This window comes from Carassius auratus, chromosome 44, assembly GCF_003368295.1.
Source record: "Carassius auratus strain Wakin chromosome 44, ASM336829v1, whole genome shotgun sequence".
NCBI classification, from domain to species: Eukaryota; Metazoa; Chordata; class Actinopteri; order Cypriniformes; family Cyprinidae; genus Carassius; species Carassius auratus.
The window spans coordinates 3,539,611-3,563,384 of NC_039286.1; the positions used below are offsets into that span (position 1 = coordinate 3,539,611).

General features: G+C 36.3%; 3 protein-coding genes across 6 annotated transcripts in view; all 3 read right to left on the reverse strand.

The window, feature by feature from the left end:
• Nucleotides 1-9,506, reverse strand: part of LOC113062148 (regulation of nuclear pre-mRNA domain-containing protein 2-like) — a 33,006-nt gene extending 23,500 nt beyond the window's left edge. For all 4 annotated transcript variants that reach the window (XR_003278507.1, XR_003278508.1, XR_003278509.1 and 1 more), the window contains exon 1: nucleotides 9,054-9,506. Coding sequence is in view for 1 of the 4 variants with exons in the window: in XM_026231772.1 (XP_026087557.1) it covers nucleotides 9,054-9,246 (193 nt within the window). In the remaining 3 variants the exon portion in view is untranslated. The remainder of the gene's footprint in view (nucleotides 1-9,053) is intronic.
• Nucleotides 9,507-10,287: 781 nt separating this feature from the next.
• Nucleotides 10,288-15,967, reverse strand: LOC113062149 (circadian-associated transcriptional repressor-like). The gene is made up of 6 exons (XM_026231773.1): nucleotides 15,724-15,967; nucleotides 13,662-14,002; nucleotides 12,916-12,991; nucleotides 12,430-12,508; nucleotides 12,165-12,324; nucleotides 10,288-11,921 (listed from the first exon to the last, which is right to left on the reverse strand). Exons 2-6 carry the CDS (start codon nucleotides 13,998-14,000, stop codon nucleotides 11,457-11,459), a joined length of 1,119 nt encoding a protein of 372 aa, XP_026087558.1. The 5' UTR covers nucleotides 14,001-14,002; nucleotides 15,724-15,967; the 3' UTR covers nucleotides 10,288-11,456.
• Nucleotides 15,968-18,911: 2,944 nt separating this feature from the next.
• LOC113061974 (28S ribosomal protein S21, mitochondrial-like) lies at nucleotides 18,912-20,873 on the reverse strand. Its single transcript, XM_026231476.1, has 2 exons — nucleotides 20,713-20,873; nucleotides 18,912-19,491 (listed from the first exon to the last, which is right to left on the reverse strand). Exons 1-2 carry the CDS (start codon nucleotides 20,793-20,795, stop codon nucleotides 19,311-19,313), a joined length of 264 nt encoding a protein of 87 aa, XP_026087261.1. The 5' UTR covers nucleotides 20,796-20,873; the 3' UTR covers nucleotides 18,912-19,310.
• Between the last annotated feature and the right edge of the window lie 2,901 nt (nucleotides 20,874-23,774).

Sequence of the window (23,774 nt, forward strand, 5' to 3'; positions counted from 1 at the left end):
TGTAACACACTGTAACATGACAACTTGTATCAATCTTATTGGTTACTTCAGTAACACAAGCTTACTTCAAGCTGCCTTGAAGAACAAGAGCTAATCTTTACAGACTGAGACAATTGAAGGTCAAATATTATTTACATATTTAGTAATACAAGGCATGACATATTGCATACAAATCACCGCGAGAGCTTTTTTTTCTTTTTCTTTTTTTATTAATGCAGAGAACAAAAACATACAAAAGTATAAACATACATCACATAATATCAACCACAAAGAAAACAATAAAGAATAAAATAGAACTAAAGAAAAGAGGGCCAAAATCTAAACAAAATTACACAAGGAGATCAAAGGCAGAGCAAATTCTAACAGTAGTTATAGCTATCTTATTAGTAGGGATCGACCGATATGCATTTTTCAGGGCCGATGCCGATACCGATTATTACAGATCAAGGAGACCGATAACCGATATTTTGAACCGACATGTGTCTAGTGTAAAAATGAAAATTAAATGTCAAAATTAAGAATAAAAAGACCTCTGACAAAGACTCTTTAAATTATTTTAACACATCTTTAATTCTGAGAACTGTTCATAATAACAACATTAATATTAATAAAAGTGGTACCACAGTATGTTTCATGATTAAGCCTATGGATATTTTACTACAGCTGAACAGTTTAGGGAAAGGGAAGTATTGGCATCAATAATTTACATGTTAGAAATGTGCAATAGCTTAACCTCTCATAATTATTTTCTGATGACTAAAACATAGCCTAAAATAATAGAGGTGACTACTCAATTAAAAGTCTAATGCACATCAATGGATTAACAGATAGAGAGCGCCCGTGAGAGATACAGAGAGAGAGCAATCCGTCTTCAAACAACACGAGTGCTGTCTTGTTCTCTCTCCCTCGCGCATATTAATCAATAAACACGATGGTGTCGATGTTTAAATCATTTAAAATGAGAATGTAAGTGTGCTCAGCCCATTTTTGTTTGTAAAAAAAAATATTGCAATATATATCGCAAAAAAATAAAATATCGCAATGTCATTTTTTCCCAATATCGTGCAGCCCTACACACAACCCATATTGTAATAGTGTTTTTTTTTTTTTTGATGTGTTAAATGTTCGTTTGACTGTTTATCATGGCGATACAAACTAGGAAGTATACAGGACAGCGTCATTCAGAAACGTTCAATGTGAGATTATTGACAATTTACGTTATTAGCATAGGGTTATTAGTCAAATGAGAGAGCGCGGCTGCGGAGATAACTAAATCAGGAATAGGGAACTCTTCTTTCAGCTCTTCAAAATTGCATAATGGTAATTCTGAATCTGTATAATAAATTATTTTGTAATCATGTTAGAATAAAGCAATATTTCTCCAAATATGCACAATTTTTTTGACTAAGAGCCCTAACGGAACAGACGCTGTTCAGTGAAGCTATGTGAACAACACACAAAAAAAAACGCGGCAGACGTGAGTGAATTCATTCATGTTGATAATCTATTCACAATATAACGTTAAATTGGCCGAATGGTGAGAGAAGTAGGTTTTAGTTTGACTATCTCAGCACTGATGTGATGATCCATTAAAGCATATCACTGCAATGACGGACATTGACCGGGAATTCCCAGTATAATAACTGAACCTGTCATCAATCGATTATATTTAGGTGTTTTGCAACTTCAGTGTAGTGATTTATTGCAACTTCAGGAACGTTTACTGCATTCTTACCTTTGAGAGATTTTAGAGAGAACTAATTGATGTGTGATGATGATCACTGAAGCAGCTCCTGTGCTTTTCGGTGTGAGAGCGGAACATTTTCCAGCCACACCAGCCGTATTGATTGGACAGGCTCGTGACTCCCAACAAATCAGACGGACGATGGGCGGGGCTTAGTCTAGGACACAGAGCGGTGCGCTCTGCCTGATGGCTGGATCAGTGCCAGATCGCGCATATCAAAATAAAAATGGTTTTATCGGCAAATCGGTTTTGAAAATGGCAGATGCCGATAAAAATAAAAATGCTTAATATCACCCCTATAATCGGCCACGCCGATAATCGGTCGACCCCTACTTATTAGTAGATAATAGGGGTGGCACTGTTCGCTGAAAAAAACCTGTACCGTTCGGTTCACCACACACGTGCTGGGACCACGGTTCAACTTAAATCCAAAGCATCTGTAATATGGTTTGCTACATATAGCAATTAATATATGTTTCTGCTGACGGATGCGCATTCTGGATTCCCAGACATTACAACAATAGCGATGAAAATAAAAAAATAAAAAAATACCTGGCCAAACCATTCCCTCTTGATCAATGTGAATGACTTATGCTGGAATATGAGCAGTCATTTATTCTGTCATCATCCACTGTATGAGTGCATTCTCTTAAAATGACAGTCTTTATATTAATAGAAACAGCAACAACAACAAAATCACTCACTGCTCTGGATTAAAAAGCTTTTATAACTTTAAAAAATTATCTTTAATTTATATAGTCCAATATGCAATGCTGTTTTACATTTGATTACTTTATTCAATTTCTTCACCTAAAAACTTATGCTAGACCTGCCAAAAACAATTTTTTGAAAATCACAAAAAAACTGAAAATCACTGTTTATTGTTTGTATCTTTACTCTATTGTATTTATGTGTACTGTTGCTTGTAGTTGGATATAATATTCTTCTTTTTTTTATTAGAAAGTATAGTTTTTCCATAAACATAGCACATACCGAAATGTACCCCATGACTCTAAAACCGTGAAACAAACCGAACCGTGAAAAAGTTGAACCGTGCCACCCCTAGTAGATACTGAGATTACATTAAAATAGTTTTCCATTTCTTTTAGGAAAACAGAGAAGACAGATTTACAGTTGGAGAATTTGCATTTGTGAATATGAAATTTGTTTAGGAAAAAATTAAAATTAATAACAAAACTGATATTTTTGTTTGTGGGTTCAGAGTAGGGCTGGGCGATATATCTAAAGATATGATTATGCGCACCTAGTCAGTAAATCCGGTTCCATGATTACCACTCAATCACCATCCCCTGCTTTCAAATCGAACAGCATTTAATAGATGGAACCGTAGATCACAGACAAGCTATGCAATATCGCATTCATTATCCAAGATGAATTGCCTTCGCTAATGCTTATCAGCGATGTACGGATCATATCGTTAGATATATCGCCCAGCCCTAGGTCAGAGTCATAATACCCAAATATAATGTTTTTCATTTGTACGGAGAAGCCTGGCAAAATCCTACACTTGACAAACACAGCAATATTATCCCAAAGTTCCTGAATGTAGCGACATGACCAAAATAAGTGTACAGTTTCTTCAGAACTCGAACAAAAAGAGCATGTAAGATCAATTTCAGATTTAAATCTTTGTATAAACTACGTTACAGGGTAGAACCTGTGTATGACCTTAAAATAATTTTTTTTCACTTTGTCTGTGAAAAAGAATTTTTGCGGTATAGACCAGATTTAGTCACCGCGCCACTGAGTGACGTCTGTACTTCCCGGTCAGAGAGCACATCTCCATCAAAAGCTCACTATCCAATCAGAGTAGATCACTGTTAATCCGCCACCACGAGAGGTTTGTGTCAAAACACCAAACTAAAAACTGCAAAGCATAAGCGAAATCTGTGCCAATGCATTCAGAATACACGATCAGCGAAAACGAATCTTTGAAAAACATTAACAAAGAATGAAGCATATTTGAAAAGACTGTTAAGTTCATTGTTTTCATTTTCATTGTGTTTTTCTTCTTTTGTAATGGCATATTTTTGTTTTTAGTTTCTGAAAAACGTTCAGTTTTATAAAGTTTTGCTCATTTTTATTGAACCAAATGTAATTCCATAAAGATCTGGTCTCACCATCATCGAATCTGTCGGTGATTACATGAAGAAACAGATGAAACGGAGACACACTAAATCCAGAAGAACTGTAGCAATGTCTTCAAGAAATTTAAATTACTTCAATACCACAACTTAGGTGCCCTTGAGCAAGGCATCGAACCCCCAATTGCTCCCCGGGCGCCGCAGCATAAATGGCTGCCCACCGCTCCGGGTGTGTGTTCACAGTGTGTGTGTGTGTTCACTGCTCTGTGTGTGTGCACTTTGGATGGGTTAAATGCAGAGCAGAAATTCTGAGTATGGGTCACCATACTTGGCTGAATGTCACTTCACTTAAAAAAACCTGCCTCCAAAGCTACAGTAGTGTGAGAAGTTTTAGGCACTTGTTTAAATATTCTGTAAGTAAGGATGCTTTCAAAAATATTGTCATAAATGGTTTTTATTTAACAATTAACTTCAATTAACTAAATCAAATCAATATTTGGTGTGACCAACCTTTGCATTTAAAACAGTTTTGTCCAGGTACACTTGCACATTGTTGTTCAGGTAGCTTTGCAGGAAGGGTTTTTCAAGTGTTTTAGAGATATGACCACAGTTCTTCCAAATGTATTTTTGATGTTTAAAAAAATTCTAACTGACCCTCTGATGTCACATGGACTACTTTGAAGATGTTTTTATTACCTTTCTAACCTTGGACAGTATACCGTACACAAACTTTCAATGGAGGGACAGAATGCTCTCGGACTAAATCTAAAATATCTAAGATGAACGGAGGTCTCACGGGTTTGGAATGACATGAGGGTGACATAGTTTTCATTTTTCGGTGAACTAAACCTTTAATGCTTTGAAACTACAACAATTTTATTCCTGTAAAGTTAGCTAAATTTAATGTGTTTTTAACCCAAATATTTTTTTTAACTACTGTTAAGTGATCCAATATCACGAAGGTGCTAAGTATAGGGAGGTTCATTTTAACCGGTTAAGAATTTTGAATGATTAATAAGATCAATTAAACGGTTTAAAAAGTCATTTATTCATTTATTTACAGTAATTTATCAAAATATTTAAAAAGGTTTGCTGCATGGTTAAAATATGCTATGCATATAAAATAGTGTTTTTTTAGAAGTAAAAAATTAATTAATTTACAAACATTATAATAAACTGTAAACATAGCTAGGCTTTTTTATTTCCCCTCAGTCAACAACAAATAATTTCAATTAACATTATTTAGAAAAGAACAAGAATTAAGAATAGGTCTTTCAGAAGTTATAGCAATATAAACGACACAGCCAAAACGAAAACATTTTGGCTAAAATGAAACCGGTTCTCTCATTTGACACAAATTAAAATGTTTCCATATTAACGGTGCACTTGAATGCCAAATTATCACTTCTGTAGGCCTACTTCTCTCGCGTTCCAATATACAATACGTTTTGCCCAATATTACGGCAGTGACATTTAAGGCTACTTCTTAAAAGGCAATGCATGTCCAAAAAAACTCCAGCCAAAGACACACAGTTCCAATTTACAGACTTCCCTAAATATGAACTATGACATATATATATGGCATAAAGTCCAATGCACACAACAGTTCTTCACCGCCTCATGTCTTTTAAAAATAAAGCATTAATGTTCCTGATACAAATTCTCATCCTAAAGCTTCTAAATGCAACTGGCACAGGCTAAACCTCATGTCAGGATATACTTGCAGAAAGCACAGCAAACCATGATGGAAATGTTCTGGAGCAGGATGTGCACAATCAAGATCACTTCCCCATGAAAGATACAATGGCTGTGTTTTAAAAGTCTAGTCTAGTGCCTGAGACGCCCAAAATTGCAGCTGACTTGGAACAAATTCATGTCCAAATTTGCATCAAGGATGTTTTTGCGTAAAGGGTTAAGTGCATCAAAATGGTTATCAATATAGCATATATATTAGTTATATTAAGGGTGTCTGCATTATGCACATCAGGCTGAAAAAAATAAAAATCTGTTAACTTTCTAATGCAATTTCACTTTGCTGATAACAGAACGGTGCAAATACTGGGTGGAAACTTGGCTTCCAAAAACATCATGTTGCTCAGGCTCATGTTGACTCTGAAGTGCTAGTTACACCTAAACATGCTGCTGACGTGGAAGAAGCCCATGACATGCAAAATGCAACTGACCCTGAACACTCTCATTTGACCCCTTACTTCCCAAAAATGTTGCTGATTCACAACATGCCTAAGACACGCCAAATGTAGTTCAACCAAACTTGCCTTTCTGACACCAAACAGTCCTGTTTAGCCTGTTTAAACTAAACCTTAGTTTAGCCCAAAAATGCTCCTGATCCTAAAAACCCCTTTACTGGCAAAAACTAGAGCCCGACCGATATATCGGCCGATATGAGCTAATTGCATTTAAATCGGCATCGGCGTTTATAACGGCCGATGAAACATGAGAAACAGTCTCATATTCTTCACTCATGTTATGAGTGTTGCATAGTTTGCCCACCAGAGGGCGGTCTGCAGCTCCAGAGTTGCAACAGCGCCAGAAATCCACAAAGAAGAAAGCGATCAGCCAAGCCACCCAGGTGAGTCTGTCGTTCGTCATGTGAAATGATTGTAGATTTAGTTCATACACTGTATATAAAAACGGTGTGGTAGTTCTAGTTAACGGTCCTATCATTATCACTTCTAAATATTCTGTAACATCACTTACAGCCGCTAATGCATTGCTATATTAGATTAGCCACAAAGCTAATACCATGTTTATCAGTGGAAGAGCGCGAACGTTAATAAGAGGTCGAACTATAAAGTTAGCGTTTAGTGCTTATTCTATTGCGGTGTGTTTCCCACATAATGACCGCGTAATGGGCCTTTCACACAGGACGCGGTATGCACAGCGCTTGGCCGCTGGGTTTAGCGTTGCCCTTCAGATACAACGCGATTTGCCCTGCTCTGCGCTATGGCGTAGGCGGAGTTTTAAAAACTTTTAGCGGGAGCTCTTTCATAGTCTGTTGTTCCTCTTTTCGGTCAGCAGCAAACATGTATCTGTCCCGTTGTAAGAAGCGAGCGATAGCGCTAGTCCTGCTGATGAGAATTAAGAGAGAAGCAAGGAAGAAGAGGCTACCCTCAGGCCCAGGGAACAATTTGGTGAATTCAGGCTGGTTACGTTACTCTAATGCTAATATAGCTTCCTTTTTAGCAGGCCCCTTAAATGCTTGCTATTAACTTGTTTGAAGGTGGTTCTTCTCAAAATTGACAGCGGTGTGTTCATGGCACTAACGTTAACCATTTTGATTCAGACTGCACAAAGAGAAGAGGAGAAGATATACGGGTCCGTTGTGAATGTGTCTGTGAGAGCAAATATAGTGTAGTTACAGTAACTACAGTAGGTGCGTCAGAAATGATTAAATCAGAGGGGACATGTAAATAAATGTGAGCTGAACAAGCGCTTTTTTCTTTTCTTTTTTTTTCTTACATATTGTTTCAAAGCAGCTTTACAGACATAACAGGAAAATGTTGAAATAATATTGTTAAATATAAGGAGGTTAATACCTATTGCTTGACAAATAAAAAAATATATATATATTTCTCATTTTTGCCTATGTAGGAGATCCCTGTTTATTATTATTATAATTCTAATGATGACATGAGTAATGATACATGATGATATTATTAATACACATGCTTATTCTTTCTATGTCTCTCTTTCTGCCCTACAGATGGCTGAAAAAGGTGAATGATGTAGCAGCAAAAGTGTGGGACTACTTCTGCAAATACTTTAACTTTAGTATTATAATTTATTTACAGTACACACACAGACTGTTAAAATCAGCTTCAACTGGAAGAAAGTAAAAGTGTTAAATGTTTAAAATCAGACTGTTTTTTGATCGTTAAAAAATATATACTTTTGATGTGCAATTGTTTAGTGATTGAGACCGTAATCTAAGGCTTTTTTTTACATAAATCCCTTCTGGAAAATGGTTTATACAGCCCACATACATAGAACAGGCAGATATTTTGCCACTGAATGTTATGTAAGTGCAGCTTATAGGAAATGGGTCTAATATCCAGTTTATTTTCAAAATCAAAATATCGGCTTATAAATCGGCTCTTTTCGAGTTAATATCGGCATCGGCCCCCAAAAATCCATATCGGTCGGGCTCTAGCAAAAACTATGCAGATTCAAAATGCGCCCAAAAATGAAAATAGAGAGGACCCCAAACCCCAAAAAGCCTTTTTCATTATGCACTAAAATGGCCAAACACTTTTTGCTCAAACACGTTCAAGATTAAAACATGCCTATGACACGCAAAAGGACTGACCCCAAACACCCTATTCGGTCCTAAAATGTTGCTGACACAAAACACATCCATTTAGCCCCAAAATGCTGCTGAAACCAAACACCATTTACTGGCCAAAAACGCTGTTGATCAAAATGTGCCTGTGACACCAAAAATTCTGCTGACCCAAAAAATGTTCCTCATTCGAAACATGCCTATAACACCCAAAAAGTATCTGACACAAACACCCCTTCAGTCCCAAAATGCTGCAGACACCAGACACGAACACTTCTGATTGGAAATGTGCCTGTGACACCCCAAAATGTACGTAAATTTTGCTCCAAAAAGGTACTGACAACAAATACCCATATTTACCACAAAATATACAGCACACTGTAAATGCCTCTATCCCTCCTAAAGTTGCTAACAGTTACTGGATTCAAACACCCATATTTAGCTGGGGGAAAAAATGCTTCTCACCCTAAATGCCACATTCTGCCCAAAAATGCTGCTGACCTCAAACACCCCTTTGCTGCCCCAATTCGTTGCTAACTCAAATCGTGCCTAAGATACAGCTGACCCATAAGAACTCCCCAATTTGGCCCTAAATGGCTCTACTTCGCCAAAAGAACTGCTGTCTAGGAAGACATCTTACTAGATTTTGAAACACGACCTATGTCTTCTTGACCTGATAGAATCAGATTAGCAGTTTGCTAATTAGCAACAAAAAGTTGTTTATTGGGGCGAAAGGGGAAAAAACAACAACAACTAGCCAGTCACAGTAACGTTTGTGGTACTTCTTCACACAAATATGACACATGTCCGCTTAGAAGCCTCAAGGAACGCAAATATGAGTTTGTAAACAGGTGTTGTATCACTGCTGAACTCAGATTAGCCGGCTAACGTGCTAAATACTCACATTTGCGCAGCCACCTCATCCAGTATCGCACGACCAAGCTGTGATATTTCTTGTTCTCGATGCAATAGACGGATAGGCCCTGGATGGATTCCATGGTGTTGGATACAGTCTGAAAGCGACGGTCCAAAGTGGACTCCAAGCGCGGCGATGAACCATTGTTGTGGCCGCTAACGCCTGCACTTCCAGCCGCCATCTTTCAGGTCCTCGGGTCGCGGTGCTGCCGCTCACAGGTTCCTCTGTGGACACTGCAACATCATGGGACTCTGATCATGAATCCCAACATTACCATAACAATTAGACATGTACAGTTGAAGGTCGTATACTTATTTTTTACTTTCTCTGGTCTGAAATTACAGTGACAAGGAGAACGTGTTATACAACACAACATATGCGGTAGAAACTGGTGAAATCACGATGAAACGTGTATAAATATAAGTATTTCATATTGCTGTAATATGAACCATGCAAACATCCAGCAGGGGTCAGACATGGACAGAGAGAACAACTTTCAACCCCTACTTCTTACGAATTCATGTTAATCACCGTATATTTACAGATGTCACGATAACTTTCATTAATTTAATTAGTTAAAACAAGAAACATACGTATTTCACCTGATTAATATATGTAGAATATATAATAAAGATTGGGAAAAAGATTTTGGAAAAAAATCCAAGTCCAGGCACTCAATAGGATGCAAAAGTTATAAAGCCATATCCAGAGGATACAAGGGATTCCAGCAGCGCTCCAGTTCTCTTTTGTCTCATATAATAAAGATTGTTTTGAACAATTTAAATAAACATGCAAGCATATTAAAATAGAAGTTATTTAAATTGACCGTTTTTAATGTAATTGGTGAGCAATGTAGACTTGAGCATATCTTTCAAAAACATTTTACACATTTTTCCGACCAACACTTATGAATGGTGTAGTCTATATTTAAAATATAAATAATATATGGAAATAATTGATGTCTAAAAGAGAAAAAGAGAAATGAGGACAAATTCAAATAAGAAACTTGGAAACATTTAATGATATCAAAAAGTAGAGTTTTTTGAAAAGCATTTTGCAACCTTGACAAAAACTTTGATACAAGAACAGAAATTAGTTACAAGAGAAAAAGGTTTTGAATAATGAATAGAAAATAGCAGTGGTGCAACAACTTCTGACTTTTCTGAAACAAATAATAATAATAATAATAATAATAATAAATCTTCCTCAAAGAAGTGAAGCTGTTAAGTGCCATTAAATATTAGCCTCACAATACATCTTCATGTTCATGTTTCCCAAGCAGTACTGTCTCCATTATAATTCCAACAATGTATTTTTCACACGATACTTGTACAGCTGCACAAAGACGTGACTACATGCATCTCAGTCAACATAACCAAAAAGTTCTTCTCATACCAAATACTGCATCTATAATGTCAGAATCTATTCTACAAATAACTAAATAAAATACAAGTCTAATCTTCCTCAGTGTGACCTTTACAGTGTGTGACATGCCACATATTCATCATTAACCTGAACATGTTCGTTTTAGAGAATGATTAATATGTCACAATGTTCAGATTTACAAATTCTAAATAGAAAAAAAAGGTGTGTTAAAGGAAACAATTGTGCAGTTTCCTATAACGAAAATCTTGATATCTAAGGCAAAATTAACTATTATAACATGGAAGCAGAACAACATAAATGCACATTGTTTTTGGCAAGACCATTTTCAATAAATGAATGCTTACTCTCCAGATTATAGAATAACACTTCACGATGCATCCCATCTGTTGTTCCTGGGATTATTCTTTCGGTCTCTTAATAAATATAAGACACTAAACTATGATAAATGGACCACAGCCCAGACACTTTAAGGCTGCTTTAGTGAATTCAGTCTCTTCAAGTAATAATGCAATAAATAAAACTGCCTCTAAAATATCCTCCCATATGATGCAATTCTATTTCATCCGATGCTCAAAGTGGTTTTCAATTCAAGTCAAAGAGCATTAAAGTAGATTGCAATTGCAGTCATGCTTCTGGACGTTTTGTCAAAGCATTTTTCTCCTGCTTCTGTTTTTCCTGGTTTCTGTTCATAAAGCTGCAGGTATTGTTGGAAGTCTGTGTTATCATGGAAAGTGGAGCAATAGAGTGTTTGATAGCTGTGCATGTTTTGCGGCTTAACAATACGGCTCTAGCATTTCTTTCTTCAAACTATAACCATATAAACACAAATCTTATGTCACATAGTACATATGATAACTTCTGTGCTGTACATATATGTGGCAGAATGCAAAATTAACAAAACTAAATGAACAAAACTTTGTGGAAAAACAATGAATTCTCAGTATCAACAGGCTGGAGAAATGGTGAAGTCAATCATTCTTTTAAGCATGAGAAACTTCAAAAATGTTATGCGTTTAATATCTCTGTGCAACTATTAACCTGTTTTTTTGGCCCTTCTTCTTTTACAGATTCACCCACATCTTTCTCATTCATCATCATGTCCACTGGTGAGGCGGAAGTAGGAGTAGTGGAGGACACCGAACAGTCCTGCATGCCCAAGCGGCTGCCGTCTGTGGCTGACAATGGTATTACAAGCGGAGGAGGTCTTACTGTTGCAGTCATAGGGGTTTCATTTAAGGAGTTTGTCATTTGCCTGACTAGAAGTTTGCCGTTTTCAATGAGTCTGGTTTCAGATGTCACATTATTTTGATTTGTACAGAATGTACTGTCTTCAAGTTCACTAGACGGGGTTTCGGAGCTGCTGAGCCATGAGCTGCTATCGCTGGGGCTCAGTCCTCGATCGTCCTCTTGAATGCGTTTGCTGCTTGAAGAACCTTGAGAGTCTGAATCTGACCAACTTAATCTGCGTTTCTGAAAAAAGAAAAAGAAAAAGGATGATGCAATTTAGAACAAAAGTATTTTATGTTAATGAAAGACAAACAATAAATCATTCAAAATTGTTGTAGATTGTAAGAGACACTCCTTTGCACCCAAAGAAAGAATAAATTAAAACATAATAATGTTCTATAATGGCTAATGAATGTGAAGTCTTGCACATTCACTGAAAATCTCTTCCTTCCACATTGCAGAACGAGGTGGACATGAGCCGCTTACCTTCACAGGAATATGTAACTGGTCCTGATTCCAGCGTGAAGGCAGGTTAGCCATGAGACTGTGGAGTGAAGGGGTGTCTTCGTGATGCTGAGGCCTCACCCGAGGGAACCAAACCTTTAACATCATCTCCAGCTGTAGAAGAGTGCCCATATACTTCTCCCTATGGAGGAATCAAAATATGATTTATTAAATGGCATCATATGTATTGGACACAAAACTGAGAAATGTATCAGTGGTGAAAGATTAATAGAATAAAATGAAATACCCAAGGTTTGGTTTTTGTAGAACACCCACAATCCTTCGCAGTCTGTCCATGGCAACACTCTGTTGAAATGTGCTCAAACCTGCAGAAAATAAACAGAAAATAATAAAATAAATGAAAACACAATTATATGTAATGGGTAAAAACTACTAACTACTAAGTTTGGGTTCAAAAATTTATAAATATTATATTATTTTTTTTTACATTTTTAACATATGTTTCATGCTACCCAAAACTGCATTTATTATTTTATTTTATTGAATGAAAACAGCTGTACTGCTTAAAATTTACATGGAAACAGTGATATTCTTCAGCATTCGGTGATGAAAAGAAAGTTACAAAAAATAGCCTCTTTAAAATAGAAATCTTTTGTTACATTATAAATATCTTTAATGACACTTCTGAACAATCCAGTACATTCTTGCTGAAAAATCTTACAGATCCTACTTTTGAATGGTAGTGTATATGACATTTTTTTTTGTGCATTACCTTTATCATATCGACCCGTTTTCAGTCCCTTCAACAGCTCCAACAGGGGTCTGATGTACCCATGCAGCTCTGCACACTGTAACATAAATTAATTAATCTATATATCATCATAGAAACGTTACATCAGAGGCACGACAGATTTATAATCTGCAGAACTCAGAGGCTTGAGCCATTTTAAAAGAAAAATAAGGAATCCCACTTTCCCCTAATTGGCTTAAATAAAACCTAGATTAAAAACAAAACCTAATGAAAACTCACTCTAACTTTTTTAGGAACTCCGAACATTTACCAGAAACAATCTGCAGAGATGACTCATTCTGAATTTCCAATGCTTCGTGACATTAAAAAGTTAATTAAAGATGACTTTAAAATAAACACGCAGGTCAACACGTCAACATGACCACCCACAGGTGTACACCAATGATACCCCTCTATTTGATCAGAAACAAGTCATAGCTGGCATTTATTTTTAACAAGGTTCTTTGTCAGATCATTTGTTCATCACATTTCATCAAGCGTCTACCACAACGGGTTGCAAAGTATACATTTAAAGATGGGCCACTTAAAACCATATTTGACATAACAGCAGCTTATAAGCCAATGTCTGAAAGAATGTGCTCAGTAATGAAGTCCATTGCACAATTCACATATGTAAGTGTGCTTAAAGGTATAGCACCAAAAAACTAAACCTTTACAGAGAATTAGTCATGAATATCTACTTGACTACAATTATAACTCTCACTCACTTTGCGTGCAAACCTCAAGTCCCCCTCTGTGGGAATCCTTTCGACTGATGTTGACGTCTGAATGGTGTAGGGTGGAGACGCTGAGGAACATCCAGTTTGAACATTATCAGCTCTACCACTCCTCCGGTTCATAAAGGTGAGAGGAGATTTTGTATTATGAGAGCTCCCGTTGGCCAAGGAGCATGGCTTTGGACCAGGCACAACTCCTGCAGACTCAATCTCAGAGGAGAAGACCTCCGATTCGTGCTGCATCTGGACACTCTCGCTGTAGAGGAGACTGGGGGTCAAAGAGAGGGAATCTTGCACTTGCCATTTGGAAGGACTCTCCGGTGACAGCATCACTGAAATGTGAGAGAACAGATAAATGTGAGGTGGCAGATCGTTTAAAGCTGAGGAGCGATGGGCTGAAATGAACTGAACGTAGCGAGTGATTTCTCTCAAGGGAATGTGGCAATGGAAAAGTATGAAGATACATTAAATAAGTCTGAAATAATGTAAACAATAAAGTGCAACAAGCCAGTTGACAGAACGGTCACTGGGATCGTCTTGCAAATTCTTGTTAAAATTGCGAGAGTGAGTCACTCTTGCAGTTTTAACAGCTACAATGGTTACAAATTTTCATCACTGTATGCTATTATTTTTCAGCAAAACAGTGCGTTTGAATTATAGTTTTTTCCTATAAATAAAACACCTGGTTAATTATTATGTTTTTATTTAAGGTAAAGAAAATTAAAACATTAAATTAATATATAAACATCCATTGAAAATAAGTCTCTTTGTTCACAAAGGGCGCATTACCTTGATCAAAAATACAGTAAATCTGTAATACTGTGAAATATTGCAGTTTGCAAATAGCCGTTTTCTATTTAAGTTTTTTTTTTTTTTTTTATGTAATTTATTTCTGTGAAGTTAATGCTTAAATTTCAGCATCATTACTCCAGTCTTCAGCATCACATGATCCTTCAGAAATAATCTGAAATTGAAATATGTACACATACACAGACAAAATTTCTGCCTATATAATATTAGCAGGACACATACAAAGCTTGCTTTGTACTGGCTAGACTGGACTTGCAGAAAATCCCTTATTATTGAGAAATGTATAGAAACTTCCCTTTTCTTTCAGTCAAGCACAAAAAAAAAAAAACTATTGGGAAGGCAAAGCTTGGATTAAAAAAAATGGATAAAAGGAAACACAGGATACATTCCAAAACTGAAAGAGAGATCGCAGAGATATCATAAAAAAATAAAAGAAATAAATCAACAGACTCTGTTCCTTTCACTAGGTGAAAGGCCACAAAACCACATAAGGTCTGTGTCTCAAGAAATAGTCTTGTAGGAGTTTATGAAAAAGCACATGAATGTAATAGAATATGAGTGTGCCTATAATGCTGTTTGGATTGACAGCTAGATTTGAGACACAGCCATGGGACAGTTTTTCCAAATTTACAGAGAAGAAAACCCTCTCAAGGACATGTGCCTCATAAAAATAAACAGGTAGGAGGTGCCATTAAGACTAATTACCAGATGGACTAACGCTATTTGGTAGAAGAAGAAAAAATCGTTTGGATAAAATCGTCTGATAAATGAATAAATGTAAATATTAAACATTAAAAGAGCACTATTATTTTAGGTCTTGGCCCATGTGGGCAGTGCTGCAAAATCATTCATAAATTTAATCATGTCAGCTGTTAAACCAATACACAGTTTTGAATATTCTTTATATAAAAATGAAAAGTAAAAAAAAAAAAAACACACACACTGACCACATGTGGACAAAAAAACGACAACAACAAAAAACAAAGCAACAATGATTAACACCACACATTCACTAGTATCAGATTGAAATAACTTAATTCTCTACTTTGTAAATCAATTTAAAACGCAATTTTGACATCAAGGGATGCTATTTACCAGCAGATTAACAAACAAAAACAAAGGGATTATTCAGCTCCAGGACGTAAACACACATCAATCGCAATGACGAACACGTGAAGCTATTCTGGAGTATAACAGATTTTTTATTTTTGTATCATTTTTTAACATAAAACATAACCCTTACCTTGATGGTGGTTCGTTTCTGGGTCGGTACCACAACAACCTGGTGTCCAGCGCCACCGACACAACCTTACGTGCTGTTAGGACACCTAAAAGTAGTTTCTTCACTTTACTGGTTAATTAAGATTGTGTGCCGACGTTTTGTTCGCACGCACTATTGTCCCGAATGAATCCTGAGTGGATGTCTGGACTTCTCTCCTCTTCCCTTCTCTACTAACGTCACTATACAGCAAGGGACAACATGTGAGTTTCTACACGTGCTGGATAAAAGCCATCGCAGACTGCGCTCCCATTGGCTGACAGATGAGAATCCAGTAGCTGATTGGACGGCAAGTAGATCCAATCTCTGAGAATCTGATCCGTGATTGGTCGGTTTCATCTATTTGTAAACCCCCATCTTCGCACGTGGCACTCGTGTGCAGACACAGATACTACGCACGGGAACACAACACATTTTACAGAATCAGATGGTACTTACTGTTCCACATTAGGTAGAGTTTGTACCCGACAATTTGATTGGAACATAATAAATTAATTTTCAGTGCTATATTTTAGATGAGAATCAAATTCTTTTAGAAGTAACAACATGAACAGTATGTCATAATATATCAATGTATTATAAACTCGCGTATCAACAATGTATTAAAGATAAGTGTATCTTTATGATAAATTATATTTAGAATATGATATTGATATTTACCCTAACTGTTCCAGATGTGTCACACGGTTATTGTAGTTAACTAAAATTAAGTTTAAACTACAGCCATTAAAATAACATTAATAATATGACTTTAAAAATGAATTGACAAAAAAAATTACAATGGAAAATATAAAATAAAACTTATTCAGAATTGACAAATAATAAACTATTATTTTAAAAAAAGAGCATCTCAATGATAGTAAAACAATAGTGGTGTCACATAAATAAATAAAAATGCATTTTGCCAGATGAATCAGATTGTGTCCCATAAATTACATTCAGAAATCCATTCTAAAATATCCTGCCTCCCGTAAAATCATTGCATAATCCACTCAGTTAATAGCAGAACAGTATCTGTCAAAAAAAGGTCAGCTCAGGACAACCAATTGGCTCAGTTTCACTCAAAACAAATGAGCTTATGAGGCTGCTCCCTGTGGTCAGCAAAATGACCAGGCAATATTGTCTATAATTATACATTTGCTTGGCTTGTTTCATGGTTGTTATGATCAAAAGGACACTGTCAAGAGTAAATATGTGCCTTTCAGGGTAGATTAATTAATAATGAGCCAACAACAATGTTCAAGTAGCCTATAAGTGCAGTCAGTACTGAAGACATATTGTGTGAAATAAAGTAATTTGATGATGTTTCATAGTTGATGAATACTGCACCTAATATTAAATCTAAATCACAGTTAGATTGTTGATTTCTATGTCACTAAATGGTAAAAATACTGTAAATAAAACCTTTAACCCAAAATTTTCAGTTTCATTTGGGGTGAAATGTCTCTTGAATAACATCCACGCACAAATGCTTTGAAAGTTTATATTCACAAACACACTTGGTCAATCTTTAAACGGTGTCAGTCGTTGAAGGTCACCGACTCTAACTTCCTCCAGCACTGTTGTAGGTCAACAGTTAATGTACACATCAGAATATAGGTCCCGCGTTAACCATGCTCCACTTTCTCAAGATCAACTCGCCTCCATTCACACCATGAGCATCACCATATATTAGTGCTAAAACCAAGGACAATGGGATATCTATCTGACAATCCCAGCCTCTGACTGATATGATACATTAAGGCCCTATTGCCATTTACACAGCAGGAGAGAGAAACTCATCTGTAGCAGATCAGTTCACTGAAGTGTTATTTTGTTGTGTTTTTTCTTCATCGTTTTGTTTTATGCCTATAGAGTTTTTATTCCTTAGAAATAAAATTTAAATTTTTTGTTGTGATATGTTGTGAAATCTGTGGTATAATGTCACATGACTTTACAGCTTTGAATCTTTTTCTATACACAGGTCAACATCCACAATTTCACCAGTAAAACAAACACAACTTTGGGTACAGTGATTATGTTTAAAAATAGGAAATAATTCAAACGTTGACTTCAAATAAAAGACTCTGTATTGAATAAATCACTATTGTGAATGGCATTGTTTATAGCCCCAAAGCAACTGAAGAGGCAGAAGTGGCAGGTCTTAAATTTTTACCATTTAGACTAAAATGAAAACATGACTTCATGGAACGCAAACCACTTCAGCTGCTTGTGTGGAGGCCTCATCCACAGCTATACACTGAATTGAATGACCTTCTGGAGAGAGACCCATCCCCCCATTACACATATCACACAGACCTTCAGCTCACAGAAAGATCACTAACTACAAACCTCTTTCCAGTAAACATATACTGTGCAATTCAGCTTATTGTGACTGGAGAATTATAATGACATAAGATATTTTACATTATAGATGGCAGGCAATTTACCTATTAATTTGATCTTAAAGAACTCACACAAAATCTTTGGCTCAGGCCATTGAAACAGATTCAGAAAAATTTAGCATTACATCACTTGCTCATCAATGGATCCTCTGCAGTGAATGGGTGCCGTCAGAATGAGAGACCAAACAGTTGATAAAAACATCATGATACTCCACAAGTAATCCACACCAATCCAGTCTATTAATTAAGATCTTGTGAAGTGAAAAGCTGCATTTTTGTAAGAAACAAACTACCATCAAGGTAGTTTTAACATTAAACCTTCACTTCTGGCCACAGTCCAGAATCCACATAATGTTTCCTACAGTTGAAATGTCCATCTTCTGTTGTCCTCTCACATCTAAATCTACCATATTTGTATAGAACTCTTTTCAGTCGTAAATGGTGCTTGATCTGTGCATATTGCTCTCCTAATTCAAATGAGACACGGAAAAATGGAGAAAGCAATATTATAAAGGACTCACATTTTAGTGTTTTATCAAATTCAATATTATTGTTGTGGTGCCACTAGACAATTGTCAAAAAGTTAAAAATTAAAATATTTTTTTTTACTTTACAATATTTTTTTGCTAAATTTAACAATAAGTTTTATTTATTTATGGAGCCCATTTTTCACTGGTACAAAGTAAAAGGTGCAACGGATAAAGTACTCCAGTTCTGCATTTTCAAAATGTTAGCATGAAGAAATGATCCACACTTCTTGCCTGTTTGGAAGTTTTAAAATGTTTACCTTTTATTTGAATTAATTTACTACTTAAAACTTTGCTCAATGTGTACATTTTAATTGCTATCGGTTTTCAAATGTTCAGAAAATATACTTTCTACAGCCAATAAAACACAAATTATTGTTTTTTTGACAAATGCACCTATGGTAAATAATGGAAAAGTTCTTATGATTGGACAGCTTTTTTATAATTACCAACATACAGCAGTTTATAGACAGCATGTTAAGTCAACAATATCACAATATTCAAGATGGAAATAAGGTTATGACAGAACACAGTCCTGCAATTATTTTTTTTGATGGTGAACATGTAAAATGTTCCAGTGAATCTTTATTTTGAGGCAGATCACTGTGTCTGACTCAACAAGAACAGTCAGTTTGTCATCTTAACATCCAAGCCATGGATCTTGTCTTTGTGTCCTTGATACGAAAGATATTTTTCTGGCCATCTCACTGTTGTAGATTCTCTTACAGTTCTCATAGCTCTTTCTCTCTCGCTCACGACAAGGTTTCTCATAGTATCTTCTTCGCTTTACAGATTCAATTATTCCATCAGAAGACAGCACTCTGCAGAGAATAAGAGAGACAGAGAGAGAGAGAGAGCATGTTACAACTACAATATCTGTAAATATGAAATATCATACTGTATTATTTGGTTAAATTGTGAATACAAGGCAGCCTTGCAAACCAAATTCAAGGTAAGACTTTTGATTATATGGTCAAGGCCAGATTGCAAGACTACAACTCTACTGCACCCTCTAAAAAAATTTCTGCAATAACACCTCACACGTATTTTTTTTTTTTTTTACATTGATGGTATTACTTTATTTATAGGTCTGTGCCTTTATATCACTGTCATGCATTATTTGAGCATTATTGATATTTCTTTCAGATGTTAATATTACTTATTTGCACTATTATTTAACATTGGTTATCATCGGATCTCATGTTATGCTGCAAACATTTTGACAATACAAACGCAGGTTTTTTCATGCTAAAAGAAGCACACTCAAATTGTTATTATTAAACACTTTCTTTAGGATGATTTTTAAGCCTTATAAGAGGTTATTACAGTTAACTACAACAACAACAATAAAAAAGGAAATAAAACAAATTTGAAATGTAAATGTTGCTTTGTATACATTCATTTGAAGGAAGTATTATATATATATAATAAGTTATTGTACAGTGCCAACCACTAATATTGGCACCCTTGGTAAATATGAGCAAAAGTGTCTGTAAAAATAAATCTGCGTCGCATGTCCTTTGATCTTTCATAAAAAAAAAAGTCAAACCTATCATTGAAGTAAAACAATTGAAATTGGGGGGGAAATCTTTTTTTTCTCCAATGAATGTTGGCCACAATTATTGACAACCCTAGAAATTCTTAAAGAGTAAAATATTAGTGGTTGGCACTGTACAGCTAATTAAATTAAAGTAAATATATATATATATTATTTGTATTAAAATTATTAATAAAAACTGTAAACGTATACAAAGAAAACACTAAAACAACACTACAAGCAACATTGGTGAAGAAATACTTTTATTAACTAACGATTAACACTTCTACCTTAAGACTAGTCTGGCATTATATAATACAAATCTTCTTTATTAAAGTCCTTATGTGTTAGGGGCACGACTTTTCGTGTCATATTATTATGACCTGTTTTTATACTGTCTATGATTATGACACGGTCACATCAATTAGCGCTAACCTAAAGGATTTATGACACATATAATATATTTCTACACAGATATCAAAGTCACCAGACATCTCATAAGTACCTGCTCAGCGCGCCATATGCCGCGTCGACATTGCCGTTCTGGACCATGACAGTCCGAGCTACGAAGCGAAGGTGGCTCGCCATGTTTCGTCCGTGTTGTCGTCAATTGTGCACGTGTGGAAATGCGATCTGTTGCGCAGCCAGTTCCTGGAATGTTAGCGCGCGAACTCTAGGTGGCGCCAAATAGATTTAAAAAAAAAAAAACGTTTGCTCTTCTTGGACGAGATGACAGGAATTAATTTAGGTACATTGGATTAATATACGTTCAATTATGATATTTTTTACGTTTTTCGGTATCATCACATTTTCAGTAAATTCTCACCCGGCAAATTACTACTAGGGTGAAAAGATCAGACAAATAAACCTATGAAATTACTTCCTGAAATATTCTAAGGGAAGCATTATTTGTTGATTATAGAAAAAAAAAATGAAGATACACATGGAGTGTTTCTTAATAGAATGCTTTTTTCCATTTTAGAATTTAGACGTACTTAAACCCATGCTGAATTTTAACTAAGCCCATTAGGCTCATTGAACTTCTGTTATGTTTTGTGAAATTAAATCTTCAGTTTGGTACAGCATATGCATTTAGGACATCAGTGGTTGTTATCACAGATGAGCAGACGTATAGTCTCCAAATAATTGACTTTTTATGTAGAAATATCCCCCTCTCCTTTCACTGTCTGTCTCTTTTATATGTGAATTCCTCATCGTCTCCTGGATAATGGGGTCAGTAGAAGGTGAGTGTGGGATCAGGATTGTTTTCGCATTCAAATTCAAGTAGCATCATTGACCCTAAAGAAAAACTTGCTGATGTGCTTTTTTTTAAAATATAGGGGAAGCATTCAAAGTGAGGGCAAGAAAACAGCTTGAACTTTTGCCCCTGTCTCCATTCTGGCTGAAAATAAAATTTCATTCTTTCTCTCTCACTCGTCTTCTTTTTCCCCTTCCCCTCTGTTCCATTTCCAGGGTATCATTTCTTATCCAGACTTGTTGAAATGTTTTTGGTAAAAGGGGTTGTGTCAACGGTAAAAGGGAGAAGAAATGGATGGGTGGGGAGCAACTCAGGAATCGGCTGGTAAGTGACTCTATTTGGAGACAAGTATGTGGTTTCAGTTTCCCCTACTTGGCTTGGCTCCCATTTTGCCACTCAAATACTCCATTTGCTTCTCATCTCCTCGCTGCTTCTTTCACGCCATTTGTATGAGGAATGTGGAGACATAAAATGAAGTGAAGCAGAGAGAGCAAAGTGAGAGAAAGAGAGTGTGAGTTTGTAGAGGGTTTGGATAGAATGAATGGAACTGATTAAAGAAAATTTATAATAATGCCTCATAATTTATTAAGGTTGTACTGAGCCGTTTGCAAAATTCATGTGAATGAGACAAAAAAAATTAATAAATTCAGATTCCAGGTTCTGAAGTGTTCTTCTGGTATATCTGTGTAAACTGAATAAAACTCAGTGTTGTCTTCTGTTAGCATTTTAAGATTAAGCTCTTTAGTTCCAGATTAACAGATAGTGAACATAAGAAGTGGATAACATTAATTTTACAGCACACCTGATATAGAATCAGATGCTTTTTCAGCCTCACAGATTTGCCTTGTAGAATAGGGCAAATTTAATATAATCAAATATAAATTTAGATATTATTATTATAGTTGCCATTAATAGTGTTCATTGTCTGGTTGACTACGTCTTGTATTAACTTTTCAGAAAATTTCTGTCATATGCACATTAACTGACAGTCACCACTTATGAGCTACTACTAAATATTGAAGAAACTTAATTTTCTGTAAAGTTGCTTTGCAATGATTTGTATTATAAAAAGTGCTATACAAATAAACTTAAATTGAAATTGAATTATATGGGGTTTTTTTACATTCTAAAAAAATTATTATACATTGTATTTTGTTATTTCATTAACTTTTTATATTTTTCTTTGCTATAGTTTACTTTTATAAATATTTCACTACTTTTATTTAATATGGTCTTAAAGGGTTAGTTCAGCCAAATATTAAAACTATGTCTGTCAGACACAGACGAGGACACAGAGGATTCAGTGATAAGGTAGTTTAATGTGAATCAGAGGTTTCAGACACAGGTGAATCTTGACACGTGGATAGAACGGTGACAACACAACTTCCCTTATGGTGAACGGTGATCCAGATGGTGCTCAGATGAAGACGATGGGGACAGGAAGACTGACGAGGATGAAGAGGGTTCAAGAGTTCAGGTAGGTTTAATAATGGCGTTCAGGCAAGTGAGGAGATCGGTGCAAGACCAGACGATGAGTGATGGTGACTGATGGCTTTATATGTGGTTCTGGTGATGATGCACAGGAGTTCAGAATTCGGGTGATTGGGGACGAGTGGGTGTGGCGTAAGTGTCCGATTCCGGGAGTGTAGAAGGTGTGGCTGTGACAGTACCCCCTCCTCCACGGGCGGCTCCTGACGGCTGGGATCTTGTGCGACGACGGGGTCTACCTCGGCCACGGGGAGCGGGGCGGTCTGGATGGTCTTGATGAAAGTCAGTGAGAAGGCTGGGGTCCAGGATGTCGTTACGATTAACCCAGCAACGCTCCTCCGGGCCGTAGTTTTCCCAGTCCACAAGGTACTCCAGTTGAGGACCCCGTCGTCGAGAGTCAAGGATAGCTCTCACCCGGAAGATGTCGTTGTCGTCTTCGATGGCCGGAGGAGGAGGTACGGCATCATCACCAGGTTCTGTGGATGGAGGAGACAAAGGTTCAGTGAAGGGTTTGAGGAGTGAGACATGGAATGAAGGTGAGATACGGTACTGTGCAGGGAGTTGGAGTCTACCTTCCCCTGGTCCATCTTCACGCCACATGGGTCGATGATGTAACCTAGGAACTGGACTGAGGGCGTATGGAACTCACATTTTTCGGATTTGAGGTAAAGGTGGTGTTCCCGGAGTTTTCGGAGTACGAGGATGACATGATGGATATGTTCTTGCTTGGATGTGGAGTAGATGAGGATGTCGTAGATGTAGACAATTACGAACTTGTTAAGGTAATCTCTGAAGACTTCATTCATGTAGTTTTGGAAGAC

Bases quoted from the DNA above. Each gene is read 5' to 3' on its own strand.
- LOC113062149 (XM_026231773.1), bottom strand. From the start codon at position 14,000: ATGCTGTCACCGGAGAGTCCTTCCAAATGGCAAGTGCAAGATTCCCTC. The intron at 12,509-12,915 runs GTAATGCACAAA...TATTTTCTGCAG, and splicing joins AACGGGTCGATATGATAAAG to GTTTGAGCACATTTCAACAG. The intron at 11,922-12,164 runs GTAAGCGGCTCA...TTCTTTTTTCAG, and splicing joins AGTTACATATTCCTGTGAAG to AAACGCAGATTAAGTTGGTC.
- LOC113061974 (XM_026231476.1), bottom strand. From the start codon at position 20,795: ATGGCGAGCCACCTTCGCTTCGTAGCTCGGACTGTCATGGTCCAGAAC. The intron at 19,492-20,712 runs GTACTTATGAGA...TATTCTCTGCAG, and splicing joins GCATATGGCGCGCTGAGCAG to AGTGCTGTCTTCTGATGGAA.